We start from the raw sequence: 26,529 nt of genomic DNA, 5'->3' as shown, positions 1-26,529 counted from the left end.
GTATGCAAAGTAACGGTTCACCCTACTTTCATGCAAGACCCTTTAGGTCCAAACATTATGTAGCATTTCATCTAGAAGCTCTTCAGAAAAGTCAAACTTATTCCGTCTTGCCACAAAAAAGAACAAGCTACTGACAAGAGTACAATGCTTCTTTCAAAGGACTGCAGCATAAACGGAGTCACTATAATTTGTTTTGTTAAGTCAGATACTAGCTCTTGATCTACATAAAGATTATTTTCAGTGAGAACCATGTTGCCTTACCTTATCACAAGAGGTCTTTAAAAGTCCCAGAATTTTGGACAATGGCTTTCTACAACATGCAGCACTATGCTTAACATTTAAAAAGAAAATAAATATTACAGGATTCTAACTACATTGGAATTTGGTTTTCAAGATTTAGAGGTGCTTGAATTTTAATGCTTGTTTAACTTACTTCAGTATTTGAATCTTTATTTAGACATGATTCCCAATACTTCTACAAATAACGGACAGTTCAGACCGGGGGGTGGCATCGGCCCTGGTAACAAAGAATTAATCAAAAGAAAGTTTTTCTAGTCACCTGGTAAAATAGGATTTTGGTATTCTGCTCTTCTCCCATACACTGATCTATCCAGGGAATTTTAAATCAGCAAAGCAAATTATACAGGTTCCTAGAAGACATAATGCTTATTTAAAGTTTTGCAAGCCACTAGACTACTAACTTCAAACCCAAATATGCACCTTTTATGCTTATTGTTATTAAAAAAAACCCCATAAATAAAATTCAGAATTAAAAATTAATTTTAAAACAGAAGATGTTACTGTGTTTGTGAAAGAAGGAAAGAACAGTTCTAGTTTTCCATGCCAAAGGTGGGAAGAAACTACTCCACTCAAAGTCAAGCCTCTTAATTGTTATTTGGAAGGTTATTCATACCAACTGCAAATGTAAGGCCATTTTCAATCTTTTGCATTAAATGAGATGTCCAAAACACACATCCAGAAGCAGGCTAAGAAAAGAGAGTACTTACATCACAAAAATGAAGGGTAATTTGCACATACAAAAGCCCCTGATATTTACATCCAGAAATATCAGTATTGTACTACTGTGTTTAAAATTCAGTATGTTTAAAACATAATAGAACTTTGGTAAAATAACATGTCCTTCCAACTGTCAATCATCTAAGTGAGCAAGAAAGATTGGGTCCAAGAGACGCTTTTCCTAGAGACTGCATCCTTTTGCAATGAAATCTAAACTATGGTTAGAAACAGCTTTTTAGCCTGAGCCTGCAGTCAGTCCAAACCCATAACCTCCAGGGATTATTAACCCTTTGCTAGTAAATTTAACCTTTAAATTAATTTATTGCACACTGAGGAAACCAGAAAATAAAGCAGCTGGATTGAAGATCGAGGGTGAACAGAGCACTGCTCTGGTTACTTAAATGAGTCAAACCTGTGTAGTGGCTGGAGTGCAGGGAATGTGCTGCTTGTCTCAGAGCTGCCTGAAGGTTACGTGAAAACTGGCTACATCTTGCAGCACTATCTCATCAACTGCCATGGGGAATCTGCTTAAGTACAGACTGCAGAGTATGGTTTGCCGTATGTGCTTCTCAGAATGCTGCTAGAGAAATGAGGCAGTTATGAGCATACTTGAAAGAGAAAGGACCTGGCTGTAATTAGGGAATAAGTGTGAATTAGAGGCTTTTAAAATTTAATTTGGATACCAAATTACATCTCGGCTTTCTTTCCTTAACAAACAACAACAAAAAAACTTCTGACCTAAAATAAGCTTCCTTAAAACGGAATACAGCAGCTATTACTGAGCCTTTATACTGTACTATCACCCTGAAAACATCACGCAGTCAGGTCTTTTTGTACTTGTCCTACAAATATATGACACAATCTCTGCCCCAAAGAGTGTGCAGTCCATATGTTATAAAGTCTAATTACAGTGAGTGTAAACCAGAAACACTCTTACAAGTGGCAAAATTCTGAAAAATCAAGGTAATTACAACCCTAGCTCATCCTGATTTATGAGGCTATTTTTAGAACAGGATAGGCTGATGTGCTCTGAGCTTTTTTATATTTGCATTAAGTCCTCTGTGATTCCTTCTCTGAAATGTGTGCATATGCTGAGACCATGTGAGATGCTACCACTGGCGCTTGTCATAAGAATTAAATCCCTCTCAAGCTTGTTTACAGCTCAGCACTTGTCATACTGCTCCCCTGAGCTTCATGGCTGGTTGGTTTTTTTCTCTCTGGCTCTGTGAAAGATTTAATTTCTTTTTTGTTTATGTGTGTACTTACACTTGCAGGTGCAGAAAAGAAAAAAATTGCTGTACCCAGATGTTTTGAAGCTGTAGTAGCATACATACAGCTGAAATTAAGGAGAAAAACTGAAGCAGATAAAACCAACTTTCTCATACAGTGTTCTACAGCATATTTAATAAACATATCATGTTTCATTGACAAGAAGACTCTTGAATTTCATTTTAGAAAGACCAGAATATTTTACAGTTGTTGTCTCTGCTCTTTAGCAAAGAGGTTTTTTTAAGTATGAAGGTGGTCCGATTACTCCTATTTTTAATTTAATTCATACCTTCATGTAGACTCAATCATCAGTACAGCTACTGCATTCCAAGCTGTCTTAGCTCTTATTGAATTTGTTGAACCTCAGAGAGTTTTATCCAGATTTTCACAAATACTTTGAAAACTATATTGTATTGTTAAAAAAAAATTGCCCTCTTGCTTCTGTAATAATAGAAGAAATCGTTGCCTGGATTGCCTGTAGAGACTCTAGTTCTAGTATCTCAAATCCCATCTAGTTAAGCATGTCTCCATTTCACAACCGCAGTTGGTTAACCTTGCAATTCATTTACCCCCACCACATACTCTAACGGTCCATAAAAGGGTGCAAAGATTAATGAGCTCTGGTTTCATAGGCAACTACTGTAGCTATCCATCTACAAACACAGTAACGGCTTGTCTGCTTCACCATAACAGCATGTGCAGACAGAGCCTTTCTGCAATCAGGAGAAGGACTGCTAATTTCTTTGTTCAAGCTCAGCACATGCATTGAGAGCCTTTCCTTAGATACGCATGTTCCTAGTCAATTAAGTTTATCCACACAACTACATGCAGAACAAAATAGTTAACTTTCTTTGACCAACCTTTACCTTTTAACTTTTCTAGTCATGCACAATCTGTAACACAGAACTTGCTGATGATGGGAATAGTAAAAATACAAGCATCTGATGCAGAACCCACCGGAATTTTAAAGGACACTCTTGTGAACCTAAACTGATGAATCTGCTTTTCTTTTTGCTGTTTTCAGCTTCAGTAACTTCCTCTAGAGCTTCCACTGGGCACTGTGCGGAAGAGCCTGATCAGTGGCTCCGTGACGTGACCTCTACAATCAGTGTTCTGTCTGCTGTCACAGTAGGGAAGACAAACCTTTTTTTCATATCTATATCTTTGTTGGTTTTCTCTGGATTTCCAGTTATCACCAAAATAAACTAAACCAAAAAAATTTCTTTCTTCAGTGATGCTCTTTATTCCCCTGATCTTAGAACTGATCTGGCATAGTATTCAAAAGTTTAGGATGTTTGAGAGACACCATGGAATTGGTGAATATTACATCTAGAAATACATAGAACTATGACTTCTTTCTAAACGCTTTGATATCTTAGCATTACTAATGTCACAATGCACAACTAAAATGTACACTGTCACAATCAAGCATGTCAGTTTACAGTCAGGTCAAATGTCTTTGTACTGTTAAGCGACTATACTGCAGAGAATCTCATGTTTCTTGATAGAGGCCTCTATTATCATTAACTGAAAGACTAAAAGCAGAAGCATTTTGCCTGTACATGTTCTATATAGCACTCACAGGAAAGTTCTCATTTGCTGCAGCTTCTTATTGATCCTTTATTGCAACGAGGCATCTTGACAATCCAATGACACTCTTCATTTGCTGCTTTGTATTTTCTCTGGATATTCTGTTTAGCAGAATTCCTACCAACTTTAGCATCACCTATAAGGAAGAGAATATGGCTGTTATTGCGGAGTCAGAAGTTCAGGGTGGATATAATTTGCCCACTTTAATTAGGCATAAGCAAGAGACTGACCTTTACAACATTTTTTCGTAGTTTCCTCCCCCTGCTTCTCCGATATATTTTATACAGGGTCACATACAAAATCATATAAATAAGATGTGATCAAGAAACCCTCAGAAAAGTGCAAGTGGATTGTAAGCTCTCTCACAATACATTTTATTTTGATAGGAAGAATCAATGTATTTGTAAGAACTGTGTAAACACAGCAAACGAAGAATAAATTAATATAAGCCACATATGATGCAAGAAGACAACAGATCTATTTTTATTACTGCTAAAATACAAATGGCAATAAGAACTAACAGCATGTAAAAAGCTTCCAAGATACCACTGCTGAACAGCAGTTCCCTAGTGCAGTTGAATCACCCTGTGAAAACTCAGTCAGGAAAAGTAGTCCATTTCCATGCAGAATATTTTGTTTGCTTCATTCCAACAATGAATAAACTTTCCCATACATAATAATGCCTATAAATCAACTGTATTAGGAAGTGTCAACTTTAGCCTGGTGGAAACGAACAAGTTTGAAAGGCAGAGATGTCCTGGACAGGAACAACGCTTTCCAGAACCCTCAGGGAGCCCAGCTTCCTTACCATGATCTGTCTGAATGCACATCTCACCTACTCCCATTTCCCTTTGCTGAGTAGCTCACCTAGTCGGAAGCGTGCCTGGATTAGCAAAACGCTCTCATTCAAGTGTAATAGCAATTTTACAACAATCTGTATAGACAACCTTGTGCTCAAGAGAGCATACGGATTGTTGTTGAACTCTACCCTCTGTTTAACATGGTAAAAAATAACATCCTTTCTGTTCCTTATTAGCCTTTTTATGTACATCAGGGAAAATAAAACCAAGTTTTGTTTTCCGTATCATTGCACATAAACAAGTGTGCACAAGGAAATATAATAGGAATGCAGTAACAGTCCAACGTAGTTAAGAATTCACCTGACTTCTATACTGCCACCACTTATCTTCTGATCAAGTCCAGTTTTTCTAAAGCTTTCCTTTCAGGTTGAATTCATCCTAATTACTCACAGCACTGGGTTTCATTTTGAGTCCCTCCATTCTGTCCCAGGTTTACTTAATAATAAGATTCCATTTATAAATTAAAGTGTGAGTGCTGAATGTCCTCCTGGGTACCAGACTAGTTTTCTACTTTCTAAAATCCTACACAGTCACATTTGAATTTTCAGAATTTATATTGAAAATTAGTCTTCTCCAACTGCAATAGGGTGCCCCCATCACAATGTGCTTGCTTGGACGAACCGAATACATTGCATTTGCATAGATCTAAAAACATCATATGCACAGGAATTATGCAAGTTGTATTAAAACCTCTAAGCCTTTACACTGAAGGATGTATAGGTCATACTCAAAAAGGGCCCTACCTTCAGCAGCAGCAGTTAATTGAAACATACACAACTAGTAACATCTCTGGAGATGCAGCCATAATAAGCAGACAGTTTCCAAAGGAACTCATCCAATAGCTTCATTACTTGCAGCTGTTTGGTACACTGAAAGCTCACTGTGTTTATTCCTCTTATGGAAATGCTTTCCCCCTGACAAAGTAGAAATTTGTCTACAATTCCCTACAGACTCCTCCAAAAGCTGTTTTTCTTAGGCTGTGGTTTCCCATTCAGCAGTAACAGAATGGCCTAAACTGGCCATGCTGTTCTCTGCTGCTGCTTGTTGCTGCCAGGGGTGTTTTTTCAGCCTGATCAGCTCTGTGATTTAGCTCAGCATGTATCTGCAAAAATTGGCTGAAGTGAGACTTAGCAGCTACAGAGGAAAAGGGCTGCTTCAATCACTGAAAACCTTCTTGGTTTGGCAAATTTATGAGATTAAACTTGGACTCCTCTTGTAAAACTCAGCTACCTTCATCTAAAAAAACTGTAATGACTAAGTAAAAGAAATTATTTATAAAGCAAAATTCACTTAACTCTATTTGTAGTATGATAGTCCAAAGGATGTTGGTGATGCAGGTTTACAAGGGAAGAGAATAATCTTTTTTCCCCCTCAACCATATCTGTGGCTGTAAACAGAACGATAAACTTTCAGGTACACAGCCCTTCTTGGAGTTGTGAAACTGAAGCAACAAACTGCAGCAAAGTGCAAGATGGGAATAATTATTTTGAATTCTGTTATGTTCATTAATGTGCCAATTTGGGAGAAAAAGCAGATGAAACAAATGAAGAGCAAAAGGCTACCTAGCAGAGAAACTAGGAGCGTTTAAAACCCTGCAGGATGGACAAAGAAATCCCTGTGAAACAGCTAGGGGTCAACAGGAAGAATGATGCCAAAATTCTAACTGCCCTAAGTTTTAGTATGTTTTAGTTTTATGCTGTGCTCAGTTCATTAGTTTTAATATACATTAAAGGTTTGAATTTTAGTTCCCAGGCTCATCTTTCATGGTAACGTTGCTTCTGATACTTAAAGAGCACAGAAAAAGTAAAATCTGATTTAATATTGGCACTACACACTCACTAGTATTTTAAATATGCTACGCGAAACAACTGCAAAGGGAAGGGAGAAATCTTTATCTTTCACTGCACTGAATAAAAGTGAGAAGAAGAGTTCTGGACAGAGTGGATTATTATACATTCCCATCCACAAGTAACTTGCATTACTTTGGCTAGGAAAAGCTTTGGTATGTTTACTGTATTTTAAATACAGGTCGTACTTTCATCTCCTTTTACGTCATCAAGACTGCCTTCTGAGGAACCCAGAGGACAATGGATTTCTTTAATAAAACAGAAATAAGTTTTAGGGTATTAAAAACTACATTCTGCTTTAGTAAGTTTACTAATTTAAATTGTATCAATATTAAGTTCCAAGCAGGTTTATGAACAATAGAAGTTCTGTACATTAAAGTTTCTCTTCTAACAAACGAAGAAACTTCCTAGGTTATCCTCCAGAAAGGCCAAGTCATTATCAGCCTTAAAACAGAGGATGGCACAGCCTGCCTTGCTACTTTTCAGCTGGTACTTACTAGATTGTTATTTCAGACAAAGACCACTGAAAAGCAGCAAGCTATAGTTGAAAGGATGTTTATTTTAAAAACTATTGTTAAGAGACTCTTCCGAAGAAGTGACAGAACTTCCTTATTTAACAAAGATTAATAAAATGCCACTGTTCAACACTGAGTCACATCTTACCGTATTAATATAAAACAGCATACATGCTACATGTTAAGAGCTTCTTTTTGGTTCCATCAAGGAAGATGATACAACCACTCGTCTCCTCTAGGATAACTGGCCTTTCTGTGGTCTTAAAAGGGCACCCAGTATATGGTCTCTAGGAAACAAAACAGAGTGGACAGTCACACAAGTAGCATAAGATCTTCCCTAGGATGAACACGTTGCTTTAGGCTCCTTTTACGAATTCTGATCCATTTAAGTTGGATTTGCCCAACTGCTCTGGTTTCTCAATCTGCAATTTTAGGAATCAGTAAAAAAGATTCACTTTATCAGATTAAGCAGGTTAACTGACCTGCCATACATGTTGCACACTACTAGTCATGATCAAAATTCTGAACTCACTTTTGCTTCTCCCCTGTAGAAGTGTCTTTTGCTTGCCGTCATCAGCCAGCAACTTGGAAGTTGATCACACACCATCTATCAAGAGGAGACATTCCAAGAAACAAAGGATTGCAACAGGGAAGAAGAAGCCACTTAAATGATATCCAACAAATACACTGCATTTCACTAAATATCCTAGGAAAATTACACCATGTGGCACCAACATCCTAGGTCAAAGAAGAAGGGAGGTCTTTCCAAGAAGACAAAATGGAAAGACACGAATTTCAGCTGAAAACCTGAGAGAGCGGTACACAAAGTTTAATCCTCATTTCAGGCAGCAAATATCTGGGTAATTCAAATACATTCAGTTCAAAAACTATCAAGTATTCATGTTGCACTTCCTTTACAGCCTTAAAAGGGAGGAAAGTAAGGACTTCAATTTGTTGTTAGAATATCATCACGAGATCAGAATGAAAAAGTCAGAATAGGGTGTAAGAAACAGAACTGCATGTTACTTGCCTTTAGTAAAAATGATTACTTATTGATTATTCTATTTATAAGCAAAACATATGGTTATATTTTCAAGGCTACTACATTATCAGTATGAGACAAATTTCTTCATAAACATACCATGATATGTTACCCCATTCACTGAAATTTTTAGAGAAAACAGCTACTTTGAATTAAATGCCTAATATTGAGAATATAGTGAACTAAAATATGAAACAAAGTTTATTTACATTAAATTCATAACATACTGGATTTGTTTAGCAATGCTACTTAAAAAATCCTTAAAGAATGGAGAATTGGTTGCTCACAAGCTAACACTTCCTGATAATGGAATTAATCTTATTTTAAATAGTGTGATTCAGCTCATGCATGCAATTTGAGCATTTAATTTTCTTAATACTAAGTTAAATTTACCCAAACTCAAATGCAGATATATGTTTAAGAGCACACGTATCCTTGTGGTTGTCACAAAAACCTCAGCCTCTCTGAAATAACGGTTTCAACAGTAAAAAAAACCTCAACAAAACCAAGCACATTTTTATATCAATAAACACATGAGCTTTACAGCACCTTGCAGGCATAACAACATTAATCTCCCTCAAAATGAGGTGTTTCACAGATAAATATTTTCCACATTTTTTTAAAAATCTGGTGCAATACAGGAAATATCAACTTAATATGGTTATGAAATGACAGAATAAAAAAAAATTAAGTCTTAGAGCTAGAACAGTGATCCAAAACTCAAATGAACTTAAGTGAAGAACTTTCTGTGTAGAGTTTGTAAACTAATATGAAATGCCAGTCAACATACTTTCCCTTTTAGTACTGAATTAATGGAGAAAAAATAGAGTCAAAATTATTCATAAAAACGTAACGTTCAAAGGAAAACACCTGCTGGGCTTCATCTAAGAACTGTCCTTTTGAGCTACATTTAAATGGAAGCAAATGTTTTATTAACAGCAAAATTAATTTAAGCAATCATAAGACATACTTACCTTTTTTATTAGGTGTATATTAAGCATACATAAAAAAATACAGGATGCCGCTACACAAAATAAGCTCACAAGCCTCAAAAATCAAACACTAATGAAAACAAAATGAAAACAATCATGTATAAGATTTGCCCCACACAAAAATTTCTGAAGTCTCAAAACTCTACTGTGACAGCATATGGACACAGTCTTTGGTGGAATATTAGTATATCCTACAGCATAAAAAAATGACTGCTTTCTACATGCCAGCATATAAATAACAATGCTAAATGCCTGCAAAAAAGCTTTGATATCTTTTATTTAAGGTTTTGCAGAATACCAAGTGTTCCTCAAGATTCTTTACCCCGACCTTCAGTTTCTAATGCCTTCTGGCAGTAAAGCACCACAGAATGTGATTTAACATCTATTGGCCAAGGTTCTTCTCTTCTCTCTGTGCCCATTTCCAGGAAAAGAAAAGTGGACGAGGTTTTGCTCTAATATATCACCCAATACTTAGAACTCACTATGTTCTGCGATGCGATGTGATTTTTTTCCCCCGAGTTTACTCATCCACTCTGTTTAAAAAAAAGCTGAACTACAGGTAAGCCAAAATTTCATTCCTAAACTGCACAAGGGAAACAGATGCTGCCTGCACTTGAGGAAGCTCCAAGTGACCGAACACTCACTGACCATAAGCCAATAATAACAGCAGTTTTCTATTAAATACAAATAATGAAGATAGCATACATGTAGCATATGATTTCCTTAAAAATAAACTATCTGAAATGATTATTCAAGCAAATACAGTAAATGTCTTTAGATTATGGGAAATGGTGATTCTAGTACAGATACTAAAATCTAACTTCAAGTTACTGGTTTTTTTTCATAAGGCATTGAAAACTGGAGGCAAAATGTCTTCCTAAGTAAAAAGAGAGGACACAGAAGAAGAACCACTGATGGCTGGATGGAGAAAAACACTTTTAGATGACTCAGAAACAAAAAACTGAACTAGGTGCTCAAAATGCATTCAGTGTAACTTCATCTTCTGGAGCGATTTCAGTCAAAAGTACTTATTTAATTTATCTCTAGGAAACCTACCAAAGAACATGATAGAGATTAATCTTAATAATTATACACTCTTTAAAGTGTTCATTCAGCAAATGAATTACTTTGCATAGGAGAGAAGTTCATTACTTCACTGTAATGAATTTTTTTTCCTTCACAAAAATACCATGCCCATCTTCCCATGATTCACCTTCGTTACCTAAAGCTGTCTGATGGTCTCGCTAGAACAATCTAGTTCTCTGCCACCCCCACCTTTGGAAGGGCTACTAGAGATGTGGGTGTTTTATACCTAACATTACCTTATATAAGCATATGTGGTTTGAAACAAACAATGCTTTACATATGAAGTATCTGAGAATGTATATACGTCTGCCAAATACGCAGATATTTCAATTAGAGTTTTATTTTCCACCTTTTCTTGATAGTACGTGGCCAAGTTCTTCCAAATTTTTCTTATTAAAATAGTGAATGTTTTAAAAAGTTAATTGCATAATAGAAGACAAATGTGAGGAATTCACAAGCAAGTATCATACAACTGGCTCCAATTGCACTTAATCTTTTCCTACACTTCATATCAGAGCATTATTCAAAATATATCATTTACATTGAAGATCATCAACCAGATTAAAAATACTATAGAGGTTTCTCTGGGGTTAAACACAGCTGCATTCAGGAACTCCTTCAGCAACATACACATCAAGTTCCATAGCTGATTAAATCCTTTAAACTGTCATCGTGATGTTGGATTTTAGAGTCTTCTGTGTGTACACGCATGAAGACATCAGACTGCTTAATCATACCTTGAGTTACTGATTTCACTAAAATCTTTAAAGAACAAAAGAACATTGCAACTTATTGCTCTTAGCATTTCTGTGTCTTGTTATTTGAAGCTCTTAAAGTGGCAGATCTCGAAGAGCTCTGACTATGTAAACTGTTCCACTTTTCTTTCTACAAGTCTTCTAAACCTGCATGGAGGAAAATTAAGATGCAATTCAAAATTCAAGTCATATAACTCTTCAGGAGTTTGAAGCCATTTTTGAGATGTTGAGATTGATGTGGTTTATTTAGAGACTCCAGCAATAAGCTGGGTGATCTCTAAATTTTAATAGTGTTGCTGATTAGATTAATTTAGCAGCTGAGCCCAGTTAACCTAGGAGGACAAAGTAGCCTTCAGCTGCATGTTGATGGCCCAGAAAACTCTCTCTATATAATGTGGATAGTTAGCACATTTACCATAATATTAATACACAGCTACAAAATATGTTTATGCATAGGCACTTGCTCATTTAATTCTTAAAAAAAAAAAAAGCATCCCAAACTAACCAAAACCCCCATGAAAGTCTAAAATTCAATTCACAATTTTAAAATTAAATAGTTTTTGGGAATGGTCACTAAATCTTTACAAAAGATGTGGGAAGACTATGCCCAAAGTTTAACCTGAGCATAAAATTATGCACAAAGACAACATCTTCTTGCAAATATTTACTCAAAAAGCAATAATTTACAGCAGTTCTTTAACAGCTGTTCAAAACATTTAACATTCATTAGAAACAAAATAGTAAGTCAGAAGCACATTCTGAATGTTTCAAATGGAGCAATGAAGTCATAAGAGCAAGCTAATGTTAATCATATGCATTCCTACATCTAGTTGCTAACTAGACGACAAAATAAAAAAGCAAATTAAAAACAAAACCAAAACCAGCAGCCATCTTTCTGTACAGAATTTAAACTACAAAGAGTCCTGAAATTGAACTGTACACTGTACTTTATACGCCCTTGTGTCCTTTTTGTAACAGTTAGCCAGTAGCAGCTGCAGAACGGCAGAATGCATGCCATTTGGTGTTTCCAGTTGGGGGGTTTCCTTCTTCTTGCTTAAAAGAGTTTTTACATTAAACCATACTTTGGTGTGACTTCCAGACCATTCCTACAGGTCTACAGCTAAGAATAATTAAAACAATGGTAAAAGCCTAACAGCTACAGTATATTCAGCAGTATGTTCTACTTTATACAATTATGTTCGGTATTGCTGCACAGCCTGCACACTGAAAACCCCACAAATATATATTTTTATTGTAATAATTCCACTTTCACTGAAAGTTTATTAAGGTAAGCTTACAGCCTGGCAGGATTACACCTGTACAGAGGTGCATAGATTAATATAACTCCATTTACATGCTCTTACAGACAGGAATGTGACACCAAGTCCAAAGGGTTATGTTTACCCAAGTTATCAGCAGACCAATAACCATCATTACAAGTGTGCTCCATTACAGCATCAGAAGGGAATTAATATTAAATTCTACTGTTTAATGATATTCACACTGAGGATTTATAAAAATATTTTCTTGGCAAACAAATCACCTTATCCCTGGCTAGTTAACTACAAAAATTATAATTTGTTCCTCCTTTGAAATGTCAATCTAATAAGATATATCACATCCAAGAGAAAGGAAAATATACCTGAACGTGGTATCTTTTGTGAATTTAATTAATTCAGTTGTGCATGCTACCTTCATATGCAGAACTTCCCTCTAGTGTCTCTTTCTCTCTTCCTTCCCCCCGTCTTTTTTATTTTTTGTAATTAGCATCAGTGAGCACACTCATCAAGAATGGTCCATGGTGTTCTTACCATTGTTCATAATAAACAATAAAATTAACATAATTTCAGCTTGTTTCATTTTCATCTGTCTTGCTTACAGTTGTTTCCATTCTGTTGGGACTACTTTCTTTAGAAGTCTCATCTGCTTGTTCGGAGAGTTTTCCAGCTTTCTTTGATGAAGCTGCAACATTACCTTTTTGAAGAATTTCAGTAGCTTCATGCTCTAGTACCTCTGATGGAGTCAAAGGCTCCAAATGAATACTGCCTTGTTCACTGATGTCTGAACTAACCGAGTCAGGTTCATCTCTTTTTCTCAAGAACTGCTCAAAACTAACATCTTCACCCAATGTTAGCTTTAAGTCCCTTGCGTTCATTGCTGAGAGGGTAGTTTCATCCAAGCTACATACTTTAGTCTGCTCATTCAAGACACCATTATCTGAACTTTTGCAAGTTTTTAATTCGCTTGCATCATGAATACATTTTTGTTGCTCATCTGCTAGTTGTTTGTTATTATCTGAATCACAACACGCTCCTTTCTCATGCAGAGAATTCTTTGAGCTGTTGTCAGGGAGTTCCAAACTAGGAACATTTTCTATATTTGACGATGATGAGTTTTCTTCATTCTTTTCAACTGATGCAACTTTTTCAGTTTGATTTTGATGGCATTCTTTTGTTTTGTCTGAAGAGTCATGCCCTTGTTTGCTGAAAAACAAAACAAAGCAAGTTAATTTTGTAACAAATGAAATAAAGCAACACATGGATGTACTCTGCAAAGTGACACTCAGAAAGTGGTACTGTAGCTTTCCTGTTCAGTATTTGTCACAAATTTTCATAGCAAGATGGGCTGAATTTAATTAACAGCTGCATTTTTCATACCTATTTACAAACTCAACTTTTTATTTACCGATCAATTAGAACTCTTTAGTTCATGCGTTTCAGCTCCAGAAAGGAAGGTTAGTTTGCCCCATTTGTGTGGCACATGGAATTTTGGAAACCACAATGTTAAGTTCCTCTTCGACACAGATGCAGATACAACTACTAGGAAACTTTGGTTGATGATGCGCAAGAAAAAGAAGCCATTCATTCCTTTATACTGCTAAATTGATTCCACAATAGTAACAAGAGTAAAGTGAGGAAAAAAGCTAATGTTTGGAAATCTATAACTTATATTTAAAATTTTGTTGAGTAACTCCAAACTTGGATTGACTGAATAATGGAATCTGTGAAGTAGTATATTTAGTCACTTTTCAGAGTAAAGCTCTATGTTTATAAAAAGGATTATAGCTCACTATTGAGTTATGTAAGTAAAAATTAGAATCCTACTGTATAATAAAATCTAAAACACAGCATATGAACTTCATAGGCAAACTGTTTAAACCTTGTATTGTTTCAATAAAACCACATGCATGCAGTACTTTAGGGTGACAAAGAAAAAAAAAATCAGAATGCTGCAAAGAAACACTTAACCGTATACTTAAAATACCATCTGTACCCACAAAAATACAAAAGTCTCGTCATAATGCTATATGCAATTTGCTCATATGTTCATATTCTAACAGTCAAAATCCTAAATACTAGTTTCCAATATTTCTCTTCATTATAGCAACACCAGTTTCTCACATTCATTCAATGATGGAGCTCATTTTTTGCTCTGAAGGTTTAAATTGGGTAGAAGTTTAATATTATTTTTAACTCATTAAAAATTTTTCAGAATGAGAAGCAGCTCAAATTACTTGAAATTATGATAGTGACAGACAAAATAAAGCAGAGGGGGAAGATGGAAGAACAACAGTTGGTCTGATTTCAGATATGAATTCTATATAGGAAGTGAAATTAGGAGCAAAAAGGTCTCCCAAATTAATATAATTTGCCTATGCACTAAAAGATATTGAGTTCTACAGAAAATGTTTATTCTGGGATATGTGCTACATACTACAAACATTCAGAAATCTGTTTTCAGGTTTTACTTTCACTTAAACTAATCCAAGAAAAATACATTTCCTACTTCGAATTCAAGTCAGAGGAATATTTTGAGTAGGGATAAGAGACTGCTGAAACATCCTTAAGTGATGAAATCCTACCCATCAGCGAGGTAGTCATAAGAACACTTTGATCCTGTTATATTGATTTTTCATTCATAATAAGGAATTAGCTCAGATAGACTAAACTCTTTTCCAAATTACAACCTACATTTGCTACTTGTGTCAAAGATTTTTTTTTCATTTATTGGACTATAGAAACCAGTAAATTACATTCTCATATATATGAACAGACTTTATATACAAGTTCTTCTCTCTCTCAGACTTCCAGGAAAAAAGGGAAAACAGGTAATATTTGAAAGAAAACTCAAGACTGAATTCCAGCACAAAAGCCAACACCCAGAACCACCCATCAGCCGTGGATGACATAACTGGTCTTGCCGTAACTGGTCCTTCTATTCCAGAGAAATACTTAAGCTACACAGAACCATATGAATGCAAGTAAATATTTAGAATTGTTTTCACATGAAAATGCATTCAACTGGTTATGAAACAGTGTATATACACGACCTTTAGCTACCAGTTTTTCAACAAGCAGCTTGAGAGTCAGGTGTATATGCAGAGTTAACAAGCACACCCTTACACTTTATGCGGTAAGTTCTGAACACGGATGTGCAAAAAAAATATCCAAACAACCGAACAAAACTCCAAGAGTTTAAATAAAGATATGACTAATGCCTCATTAGCTCACACAGAGTAGTGTTCCCACACTGGAAATCCCAGATGGATCACATATACATGTACACGCACAATTTGCACTGAGAAACTCTTCAAAGGACAAATTTGCCCTTAGCGTATAAAAAAAACCCATCACAATCTCCCTCACCTTCTAGTAACCAAAATCCCAGCTTCATCTAAACCCAGCCTCTCATTCTCATTAATTTCTGGCAAAACAGAGGAAGGGAAGGATAGGAAATGGGGAGGAGGAAAAGAAAAGTCTCTATATATTCACTTCTCATGCAGAAACACACTGTCTCTCACCAGCATACCTTCCTGCGAGTCATTTATAACAAGAAAACAGAGTATAAAAACAAAATTGAACAAGATTTTGTACAACAAATCCTATCACAAAACAGTTATCCACAAAGAACAGTGGTCTTTTAAATTGCTAAGCATGACATTAAGTTCATTTAGATAGAACAGTTCTCCAACGAAATAATTTCCCTCTGCTGTGAACTGCAGATGAATAACGAAATGTAACACCTGTGACACACTAAAATCCTACAATAGAAAGAAAAATCATATGGGATTGCAAGAAATCATTCTGTTAGTAAGTCAGTAGCTGAAAAAGAACAGTCTTCCATCCAGTATTAAGAATGAAACATACTCTTACTTTTGTAGGCACTACTGATTACAGCGTAAGGAAACTAAAAATCCAGACGTTAAAAAGACTGGAAAATGCAAGAATGATAATAACTGCATTATATAGAAAGAAGGACTTCAGTGAATAGTTATAATGTAAAATCTGACTTCTGTTTAATTAAAACAATGAACCCATCTTCTAAAGCACTATACAAACCATGGCCAGACTATCAAATATGGGCTATACTAATGAACTAGCTGTCATATCACCTATATGAAGTCAGGTCTTAGGATGCGACTATTCAGGGGAGTAGCATAAGACAATTTTGAATCGAAGAGATGAGTCTACCAGGTGCAAACATACACCCATCGTAAGCTACAGAAAGGGATTCTTGTTTTTCTTTTTCTCATTGCATAGAAAACGTACAATTTGGGTCCCAAGTGAGGCTGAGGCTCTGAATATTTGTTGTTTTAAAATACTACTACTCCGGGTTTTTTTTGCTGCTCTTTGCTATGCATATTCACTTTTAGAGTATTGTATTCTTTTATATTGGTATTTTATCTTAAGATTTTAAAAATCCATTCCAGGAAAAAAAAAATCTACAGCAATCTGGAAATCTACAAGCAGAAAAAAAATTCCTACAACTCTACAACAGAACTATAAACAAGTGACATTCACGCATCTGCATACAGAGTAGCTGCAAAGTATGTGCAAACACACCAACCCCTTTGCACTTTGGGAAGCAGACAATCTGTTCACCTTCGTTCTGCAGCCTTAAGCAGACAAGCAGTGTCACAAGAAAAGTCCTTACTACATCTGAGAACTTCTCCCACTCTTGCCAGCTCAGATTTCTGTAACACATTGCCCTTTTTTGATGGGCAATAGAAAAATAACTTGTCACAAAAGAAAATTCTATAAAACCAGAATCCAAAGATGGTACTTTTTAAAAAGAGTTACTGTGTACTGTGAGATCGTTTAGATTCCTAATAGGCAGAAACCATGGGAAAATTTGTACACATGCCTAGAAAAATATAATTTGGACCTGAAGAGGCATTTGCAAAGAATTTCCTCTTAAATAAGTACAAATAAAACAAAAACCTCAAAAAGTTACAGTTCAGAGTCAATATTTACCCAGATCTCATGTTATATTTCAGGCCAATTTCCAGGTTCCCTGAAGATGAAGTTTTAGAAGGCAACTAAACTTACTCCTTCATTGGAGCCTGGTATACAGATCAACCAGAATGGACTGACTGCAAACTGGAAATCTTTGGGTGTGGCAGGCATACTAATGGTGCCCCTCCAACACTGCCACATCTTTTTGTAGTAAAATACAGAAAGCTAGGTTTTTGCACTGTGCATTATCTTCTAAACACCATAACCCAGTGGTATATGTGTAGTTAAACAAAAAACAATGGTCTTGGATGTTCAAACTAGCCATGAAGTTCAGAGATATTGTCAGACAGTGTGAAGAAAAGACACTACCTCCAGCTTAGCTTCTCTCTCTCTCTAATGGAGATTTCAGTCTAACCTAGTGGATAAAGAATTAAGATTCAATGTTTTAAAATACGGTATAGTGAAAATAGAGATAAGGATGAAAATACTTAAGTAAGAAAGCAACTTGGTAATCTGAAACCAGTTTTTGAAGTTGATACTTATTTTGAGTTTAAATGCACTTCAGGGTTCCAGAAGAGCATTTCAGAATTTCATAATATTTTCTTGGGTATAAAGAAACTATAAGACAAACTTGTTTCATGTAACCTGTTCCAGTTCTCTCACCTCAAGAAAGACGAGAACCAACAGTCTTAAGATGGTTAGCAATGCTTTTATTCTGGTTCTTACTGCAATTCTACATGAGGCACAATCTCCTCACCATAAAGGCCTTTTAAACCATGACTGAAGTATTTAAGATCTGAAATGGCAAATTTGCTGAAATGTACTTTTTTAAAGTGCATAAAGCTACATCATGACTGAAGGAAAACATTCTGCGAAACAAGTTCAGTTTTCATTGTCTGCCATAACCGGAATACCCAGAACACAGCTGTAGTTTACTTCAGGGCAACTACAGAACATTGCAGCTGACCTCCAGCTGCTATTTGGAGGAGATACTTCCTTCAAAATATCTGCACAGGCACAGTCCATACATTAGATTAGCTATAAATTATTTAAATTTATTGACTTTAAAAACCACATTAATTAAACCGCTTATCTCAACATCACTAACATTGATTTTCTGTGTTTATATAAGAAAATGCTACCGCAGAGATAGCAAGAAGTATGTCTCCTACAAAACCTTGTTAAGTCATCAGTTCTAATATAAAATCTAACCTTTCAAAGGCTTGCTATTAAAAAAAGAAAAAAGAACAAACCCCTCAAAATTGCTTATGCTTGTATCTTCTTTGTTGATGCTGCATTAAAGGCAAATTTAATCTGCTGAAGTATGGTGCTGCCTCTGTTATATTTAAATAATGTTATTAATCATAAATTAAATGATTCATGACCTCAGCGAGTCTTAATGGCTGTCTACAAGGTACAAAATATTTGACAGAAGAAACCACTTTATCAACTTAAATTTTACAAAAAATGTATACTACTATTAGATTGATATCTACCACATGTGTTTTCCCAATTTAATCCAGGAAAGCAGTAACGAAAAAAGACCTTGTAAAGAATTTCAGCACATACTTTCAGCATACCATCAACACCTTAAAACACTCATCTTCTAGCAGGTAACCAAAAACTTCAACTATAGTATAAACAATCATTTATAACTATTTTAATTATTACATCTTAATTTGCAATAAAATGGCAAAAATAACTAAAAAAAAAGGGTTGTTTTAAAATAACATTGCTATACTGTCTATTTTAACAGTAAGGAAAATGATCAGGGTATATCAAACGACAATACATTTTTTGGGTCAGGGACTTGAAATACTCTGAAATATTTAGTCATATGTAGCAACACCAGCAGAACACGATGCAATGCCAAACGTAGCTTAGCTTCACTGCTTTAATGATTTCTATGTAAGAACTTAAAGAAATTAGCAGAAGTTTAATAAACAGATACTAAACCAGAGAAGACTATCACCTGTGATGATCCCAACACTTTAGTGATAAAGAAATCTTAAATCCCATCGTTTTCAATGAGCAACTAAAGCAATGTACTTTCTTACATCTGTGGAGCTACAGTGCTTCTGGAAAGAACCTTATGAAAAGAAAACTAAGATCATGACCATCTCTGGTAAGTACAGCCTGCTAGTCCACAATTTTGAGCAACTTTGAAACCTCTCTAGAACTCTCCAAAGATTCTTTATTCTACGTAGAAATAAACTTCTAGTTAAGAACAACGAAAAAATGGCCCTTAATCATTGATCCCTTACAAAAATGCCCCCAAAATGTAGCAGTTGTGCACTATGTTTCAGCTCGAGATACCCAATAGAATGGATTGGCCATAAAACTAACGAGACTCACAATAAAATCTAGGTAAGTAAGGACACTAATTTAGGCACCTTAAAGTTCAGGCTGACCTGAAACTTTATTTGATACGTGAGGAGTCATCTAGGACTAATGGAAGAGTTTTGGAATCAGTGAAACAAGTAGACTCTAAAATGCACAGTCTAAGCAAAGATGGGAGTATTCTCATTTCTGAAATTCATCCAGCCTCATTGCTTCCCCTGCCCTCACATAATAAAATTTTGTATATCTGCACACACACACAGAGCTCAAATAATGAGCAGTTGTCTTCCCAGCAATCTGTCATGTTTTCTTACAACCAAAGAGTTCTTTGAGTAAGCAGTACTGAAACTCAGCTGGAATCCTTTGCCAGTCATCCCTTTTTTTTCAGCCCTAACCAAAAGTAGCCTTTGATAGGGCAACCGTAGCTCCAAGAATTTCTAAAAAAGAACTTTATGTAATTTAAGTGGCTCAAAGGTACCTTCCAGCCACTCAAATGAACCACACCCAGCATTAAAAATATAAATTTATTTTTACAAGCAAGAGAACAGAAAGGTCTTTTTTTTTTTTTTTTTTTTTAAGACCCCCAGCTTTTAGCAGAAATTCCCCATTTTGAAAAATGTAACTCTAAATAGAAATGATAACTCAAAGTGCAATTTTCCCCCAAATATCTGATTGTGTGAGCATTTGCTAGGAGGGCACATGTGAATGCATTGTTAGAGAGAAGAAAAATGTGCCAGTATGCCGTGCTGGTTTTAAAATGTTAATGACTGAATGTGAACGTAAAGATGGCGACATTAATGTTACTTGACACTGTCTCCAGTTTCTCACCTGTAAGATGGGGTTAACAATGAAAACAGTTACATACTGTTATTATCATGAGTAGTAAAGTGTTATTACCCTCAAAGCTGAAGTTACAGTCATTTAACAGAATAACAGAAATAAACATTTACTTTCAAGTCAGAAAGACTTTCAAAACAAAGCCAGTACAGAATTAATACATTCAAGTGAGGTTTCCCTGCAACTACATGTCTTTTAAGTACCCATAATGCAGTGACACCCAACATCCTAAAAATAACAAAAAAGACAGATTAAGGTACAAACAAATGAAATCTTAGTTCTGTGACCATAAACTAAACTGGTTATACCACACATACTCATGCTCTGTCCTTGCATATGTGCTCCAATATGTTGCATTATTCACGTAACTTGGTAGTTGTTGGGACATTCACGGATATTTAATATTGAGTCAGGCAGGTTTACTTGCATGGTTTAGTACCAGTTTTATGTTTTGAGTTTTCCACATGAGTAACTTTTCTGAGATCCTCAAACAAATAAACAGGAACAGGATGCCATGGTGCTAGTTGTTTCTATGTGAACTACTTACACAAAGCTGGCAATCCTGAATGTGGCTTACAAGTGTTTTAACTGCAAGCCTGAAACTTAAAAAAAATTCTGCAGTAAAGCTGTAAAAAAACCAAATGATAATATCCAAAATGAGCAGACATACAATTTACATAACTTCAAATTGAAATGTCAATCTAGCGTAATTTCTGGGAAATTCTTAGAGAACCTTGCTGAAAGCCATGAAAATCTGCAATCATATTCCAGTTTCGTTGCTGCTAGAAACCTGAATGAAAGTGAAATATCACAAATTCAACTTTCTTTGAAATGCAACAGCATGTTCACAATGAAAACACAAACACACTATGCTTTTTTGAATGCTGCTGTGTCAAAACAGAAGTAAGTCCTGCAAGAAAAACCTGGAGTAGGTAACTGATGCTTTAAGTTGAACAGCAGCATTCAAGATGGAACATAGCTTCTGTCAGAAGAAAAAAAAAAGTAGCAAAAAGAACAACGAGATTTTAGAGTACTGAGTAAGCGTGCAGATGCTCAATTACAAAATATGCATAAGAGACAATGGATGACAGGATCGTTGTTGTTATTAGCAATACCACAGTGGTTGCAGAAGCTCGCTATCACCAAAACTGTTACTGTTTGAATACTAAAGGTGAAGAGGACAAAAATACTGGTAAAAATTAATTTTCTCAGATATTTTGATTATGCAGGAAAAGAAAGTGCTGCAAATCAAGAACAGCTCGCATTCATCAGAAATAATCTCTTATAACTCGAAAGTTGTAACGGGGACTGATCTCAGAGTAAGATTAGCTCTATCTATCAGGTTGCTTGGAAGCTAGTAAATTAGAGATTAAACCAAGACACATATCCACTGTAAGCAGGAGGCTGAGTTTGGAGGAACACTAGATGTTCATCATGACAAAAGGAAAGCTCATCATACATCCAGACAACCTGTTGATGAATAAACTTGCCACAGAACATCTAGAACTAAAGATGAAGTCAGAAGCAGTGAAATCAAAAGCAGCAGATGTCTCAGCAGCTTGAGTAGAGCATCCTTGAAGATGAGAAATGATACCAAAAGAATAAAGTGTGAATGAACTGTGGCTGCTCCACCCTTAGAATCAAGGCTCAATAAATGTATCTGCTTCCATCACATGCTCTCCTCCTACAGTATTTAGGAGTAAAAAGAAGCTTAGCTACCAGAGCAAAGCAGCTAATAAATTCCTTTGGTCAAGATTCACCTTATGCAGTTACACGCAACAGATGTAATTCAAAGCATATTTTGCTACTATATACTGTAAAGTCATTGGCGGACAAAAACGCAACTTACTTGAATATTAAATAGATCAGGACTTGTACGTTTTAGTGAACACCCAAAGAGAATGACAAAGCCCTTTAGTTTCAGAAGCTAGGATCAAGTTCAGAATAAAATGGGCTTTGATGTCAACACATACGTCATCATTTATATACTAGTCTGACTTGGGATGATATTGAGAGACTTGAGCAGCAAAGAAACACTGCTATGAGCAGCAAAGAAACACTGCATCACATATGTCAAACTCCTGGTAAGCCTCTCTTCAAAGGAGTATAGCCCCCAAAAAGCTGCAAGTCAATGCTGCAAAGCAGAGAACATTATCACAGAAGGGCCTTTGCCAGGCTACAATATTTGGAGAAAGACCAGACCTGCTGCCTAAAAGATGCAAGAAGAGAATACCACAGCTTCAATGTATGAAGAAAAAGGAAAAGGTCTGGTCAGATCCTTGTTCACTTACATACCAAAATAATCCCAAGCTGGACTGGGTTGAATTTTCTGGTCCACAATGATGTATCAGTGAGCCAAGGCAGTATAGGATACCTGCTCACTTTCAACTCCCCTGCAACAAAAATGTCTGCTGTCAGTTCATTTTAAAATATGTTAATTGTTGCGCAAAGCAGAGAGTTGAGCATTAGAAGAGTACTGGCATAGTTACTAAGCCTTATTCCCTCAACACTAAACAAACAAGGCAACTTTATGTAGAGTAACAATTTAAAAAGCAATTGCTGCTGGAACTTCTCCAGCCATGTTTTCTGTATTACTAACGGCAGGATTCTGGTCCAAAGACAGTCCCATCAACACTACACAGAGCTCACAGAACATGTCTGGTCATTAGCAATAAAGATGAGTTTTACAACACACACAGACAGGCTGATGCGTAATAAAAGATACCAAAAGACACCATCTGAGAGATGCAAGAGAAGATCCAAAAGCATTCAAGATTGTAACTGTGAGTCATTGTTTGATGATGAAGTGATTCTCAAGAGCCCCACAAACAAGTCATACCTCATTGAATTATGGGTTAAAGAATGGGAAAAAACATTCATAGATCATGAGAAACTATACAGCAGAAGTTATGAATATTGTCTGCAGGTTCCTCTTCTTCCAAAGCAAACCACAGAGTACCATGAAGAACAGTCCCACAAAAAGATGAACATTTTTGTGTGCACTCTGTACTGTAGATAATGAATCAAAAAATGTGCTGCACAGGTACATTTATGCTCTTAGGTTTAGCGATGTTATATTCTTGTCCAAAGTATCCGAAAATTAGTATACAGAACAGGACAAGATTTACTGAAATGAATGAAGTCTATAAGCATGACAGTTTCAAAAAGCACCATTACAGATTCTATCACCTCATGTGGTACCCGTAACTAATCTTATGCCAACATCAGAGCTCTCAAAAATAATGGTTATCTGCATCTGTCCTAATCTAACAGCTTGCAGAAACAAACCTGCACATATTCTTGACTCCACACCTTTTCAGCGCTCACCCATCTGTTTCTGAGTAATATATACTTTGTATATATACTTTGTATATTGAACATTCTTAAATATATATTACAGAGATGTCATATGAAAATACTATTCAAGACAGCTAGATCCTTGTGCAGTACTGACAACAGCCTGACACAATGGTACCTCTTCCCCTCTGTTCAATATATCTATAACCTTTCCTTACATGTAGTTCAGCAAGTATTAATTCCCAACACTTAGTACCACCTCCAAGTAGAAAAGCTAAGGGTGTATCACAGCTCAACACTTTTTTTCCCTATTGTTTGAGTTTTGCTGAAATCTAAACTGTTAAAGCACACAAGCCAGTCTGGATTAATGAAAGGAATGTAGCTCACCCTCCTAGATGACTCTTTCCAGTGTTCTGTCCAATTTCAATATTCAGTGCTCCAAAATCAGAAATTTCATTTTTCAAATGACTTTTTGGAATGCTTTCCCAAATTAACTTCCTTCTCCTGTTCATTCCTGACAGAATATCTTCAATTCTTTTTAATAATGTCTATTAGTTATCTCAGACCGCCAATTCAACTGCATCACATGCTAAACAGTAGAATTTTGAAGTTTATAGCATTTATCTTGCTCTACTATTACTCATAGCCAAAGAGAAGTATGTCCAAGTTTGGATCAGATAGCAGGTTATTCCAGTATCTCCTCTTATCGGCCAATTTACGGAAACTAAGAAAGAAAATACTTAATTGTTATGACACAACCCATTGGGAATATTCCCAACACTGAGTAAGGGCTGATTTATGCTTAGAGGTCTAAGAACTTCTCACTCTGTTGGAAGAGTTCACATCATGCATGAGAATGTGTAATCCCTTTTAGAATCCTGCAATAGGGTAGATGGACTCAACAGCACCTTGTCACTAAATCAAGGTTAAACATTCTGTCTTTTAAAATGCCTTTTTTGCAATCAATTTGACATTTTTGTTTCTGTGTTCTGAAACAGTTTAGAGAGAACTCAAATGTTTGATTCAACTGACACACATCTGCACCTTCAATTAAGGCATAAGTAGGCTAAGAAGCTACATTGTAAAGCTTCAGGTAGCGTTCCAGGACAACCGGAGATGGCTTGGCGTGTCTCAGTCTTCTAAGGTTAAAAAAAGCCCCAAGTAAACCCTGCAACACGATCTCCACAATACTGCAGGTTCTTTTTTCAATTCCTTAAAAAACCCTGAAAGCCGAAATCCTATTAACTTTTCTTTGGAAGTCAGAATTAAAAAGTTACTACAAAACAGGATACCTTTGTCATATAAGTAATGTAATTTTGAAAATAATTTGTAAATATTTAAAAAATATTAAGTCTGAATCTGTCTTACTGCAATAAAGGTAAGGGTTTTTTTCCATTCATATTAATATTACATAAAGAACACAAAGCACTCATTTAATAAAGCTAGTACTAAAGCAAGTTGAAATAACAGTCTCACTATGTCTAGACTTCGAAGCCAGCATTGAGAAGTTCTAATATTGCAAAAATTATTGCTGTCTCTTTGACCAAAGTGACCAAAAACCTGGTTTTGATTTTGGTTGCAGTAGGTAGTCATTTTATCTCCCCATTCTTGTAATTGTGAACATGCAAAAAACACAAGTAAGGGTCTATGTTCATCCATGCTTTTCAAATTCTATGACATTCGAAAGAAATCCAAATTCAAAGCGCAAACTTTGGCCATCTGTCACTAAACTAATAGAAATAAACATGGAGCAGTAAAACAAAACTTACTCAGATACTTGTTCAGCAGTTGGGATATCTACAGAAACTGAAAATAAAAATAAAGGATTTAATTAAAATATTTTAAAATGTGGAAATACAGAAGTATTCACTTTCAAATTCAAGTACATAGAAATAATGACAACACAACTGAAAAAAGGACTGCAATAATACGAAGACTCCATGTGTAAGTATTTATACAAGTATACTATATAGAAAAGACACTGTATGTACTCACCTTTCTCTATAATAACTTGGCAAGTGTGAGTGTGGCTTTCACTCAGATGTGTGGCCATGCTATCTAAGCCAGAAACATCAGTCAGGAAATCACAGTTAAGACATACTACAGTAACACCTCTAGAGAAGAGAAACCAAAAAGGAAGTATAAATACGATTGTGAAAACAGTTTAATTAATTTATGGCAACTGGACAGACTATAAAGAAAGAAATAAATTTTCCTGTAACTTTAGATGAGATGACTCACAAAAACATATTCTTAGTTTTTATACTGTAGCTAGCACCTGGAAACACCAGTCAATGACCAGGGCATCTCCATGCTCAATGTAATACAAAGAACATCACTTTAGACAGATACTTGTCTGCAAAGCATGTGTTTCTCAGTTTTGGTTGGTTGGTTGGGTTTTTGTTTCCCTCCCCACCCCCAATTTTTTACATTATGTAAAACTGGAAAATAAAGAAATAGAAACAAAGAAATAGAAATTTTTTAAAATTGCTCAGCCCTAGGAAAGATGTCAATAAATGTCAACAAATAACAAATATTTGTCACTGAACAGAACAGATAGTGGAAGACTTAATGTTTTTATTTCTCTGCTCTTTCTAAATTGTGGAAGCCTAGAAATTCAAGAGGTTATAATCTCATTTAACCAATCAATTCACTATCAGAAATTAAAATAATAACGACTTGTAACTGAAAAAAGATGAATTACCGTAGCTCTTCCGAATGCCTCTTATAGATCCAAAATCTTTTACTTTGACGAGCACTGTGAAAACTAAACATAAGAGAATATTACTACTTAGACTGGTTTTCTAGAGTATATTACTCTACATATCCCCTAGACTGAACATGGT

The 26,529-nt window shown here is 35.6% G+C and overlaps 2 protein-coding genes across 8 annotated transcripts in view; both read right to left on the bottom strand.

The window, feature by feature from the left end:
• MNS1 (meiosis specific nuclear structural 1) overlaps positions 1-7,721 on the bottom strand; it is a 37,005-nt gene extending 29,284 nt beyond the window's left edge. The window contains exons 1-3 of one of the 2 annotated variants that reach the window (XM_071813881.1): positions 7,631-7,721; positions 7,247-7,385; positions 3,869-4,012 (exon numbers count right to left, since the gene is read on the bottom strand). The gene's annotated coding sequence lies outside the window, so the exon portion shown is untranslated. The remainder of the gene's footprint in view (positions 1-3,868; positions 4,013-7,246; positions 7,386-7,630) is intronic. The other variant, XM_071813880.1, reaches the window with a different exon arrangement.
• Positions 7,722-11,624: 3,903 nt separating this feature from the next.
• Positions 11,625-26,529, bottom strand: part of ZNF280D (zinc finger protein 280D) — a 42,150-nt gene continuing 27,245 nt past the window's right edge. For 4 of the 6 annotated variants that reach the window (XM_071813878.1, XM_065847161.2, XM_065847162.2 and 1 more), the window contains 4 exons: positions 26,388-26,450; positions 25,679-25,797; positions 25,453-25,489; positions 11,625-13,456 (listed from right to left, as the gene is read on the bottom strand). In XM_071813878.1, coding sequence (XP_071669979.1) covers positions 12,820-13,456; positions 25,453-25,489; positions 25,679-25,797; positions 26,388-26,450 — 856 coding nt within the window. In that variant the 3' untranslated portion in view covers positions 11,625-12,819. Of the gene's footprint in view, positions 13,457-22,681; positions 22,780-25,452; positions 25,490-25,678; positions 25,798-26,387; positions 26,451-26,529 lie in introns of all 6 variants that reach the window. The other 2 variants (XR_010652180.2, XM_071813879.1) reach the window with 2 other exon arrangements.

Source organism: Patagioenas fasciata, chromosome 12, assembly GCF_037038585.1.
Source record: "Patagioenas fasciata isolate bPatFas1 chromosome 12, bPatFas1.hap1, whole genome shotgun sequence".
NCBI classification, from domain to species: Eukaryota; Metazoa; Chordata; class Aves; order Columbiformes; family Columbidae; genus Patagioenas; species Patagioenas fasciata.
The sequence above is the reverse complement of the archived record's forward strand: the minus strand, read 5'-3'. Positions and strand labels throughout refer to the sequence as shown.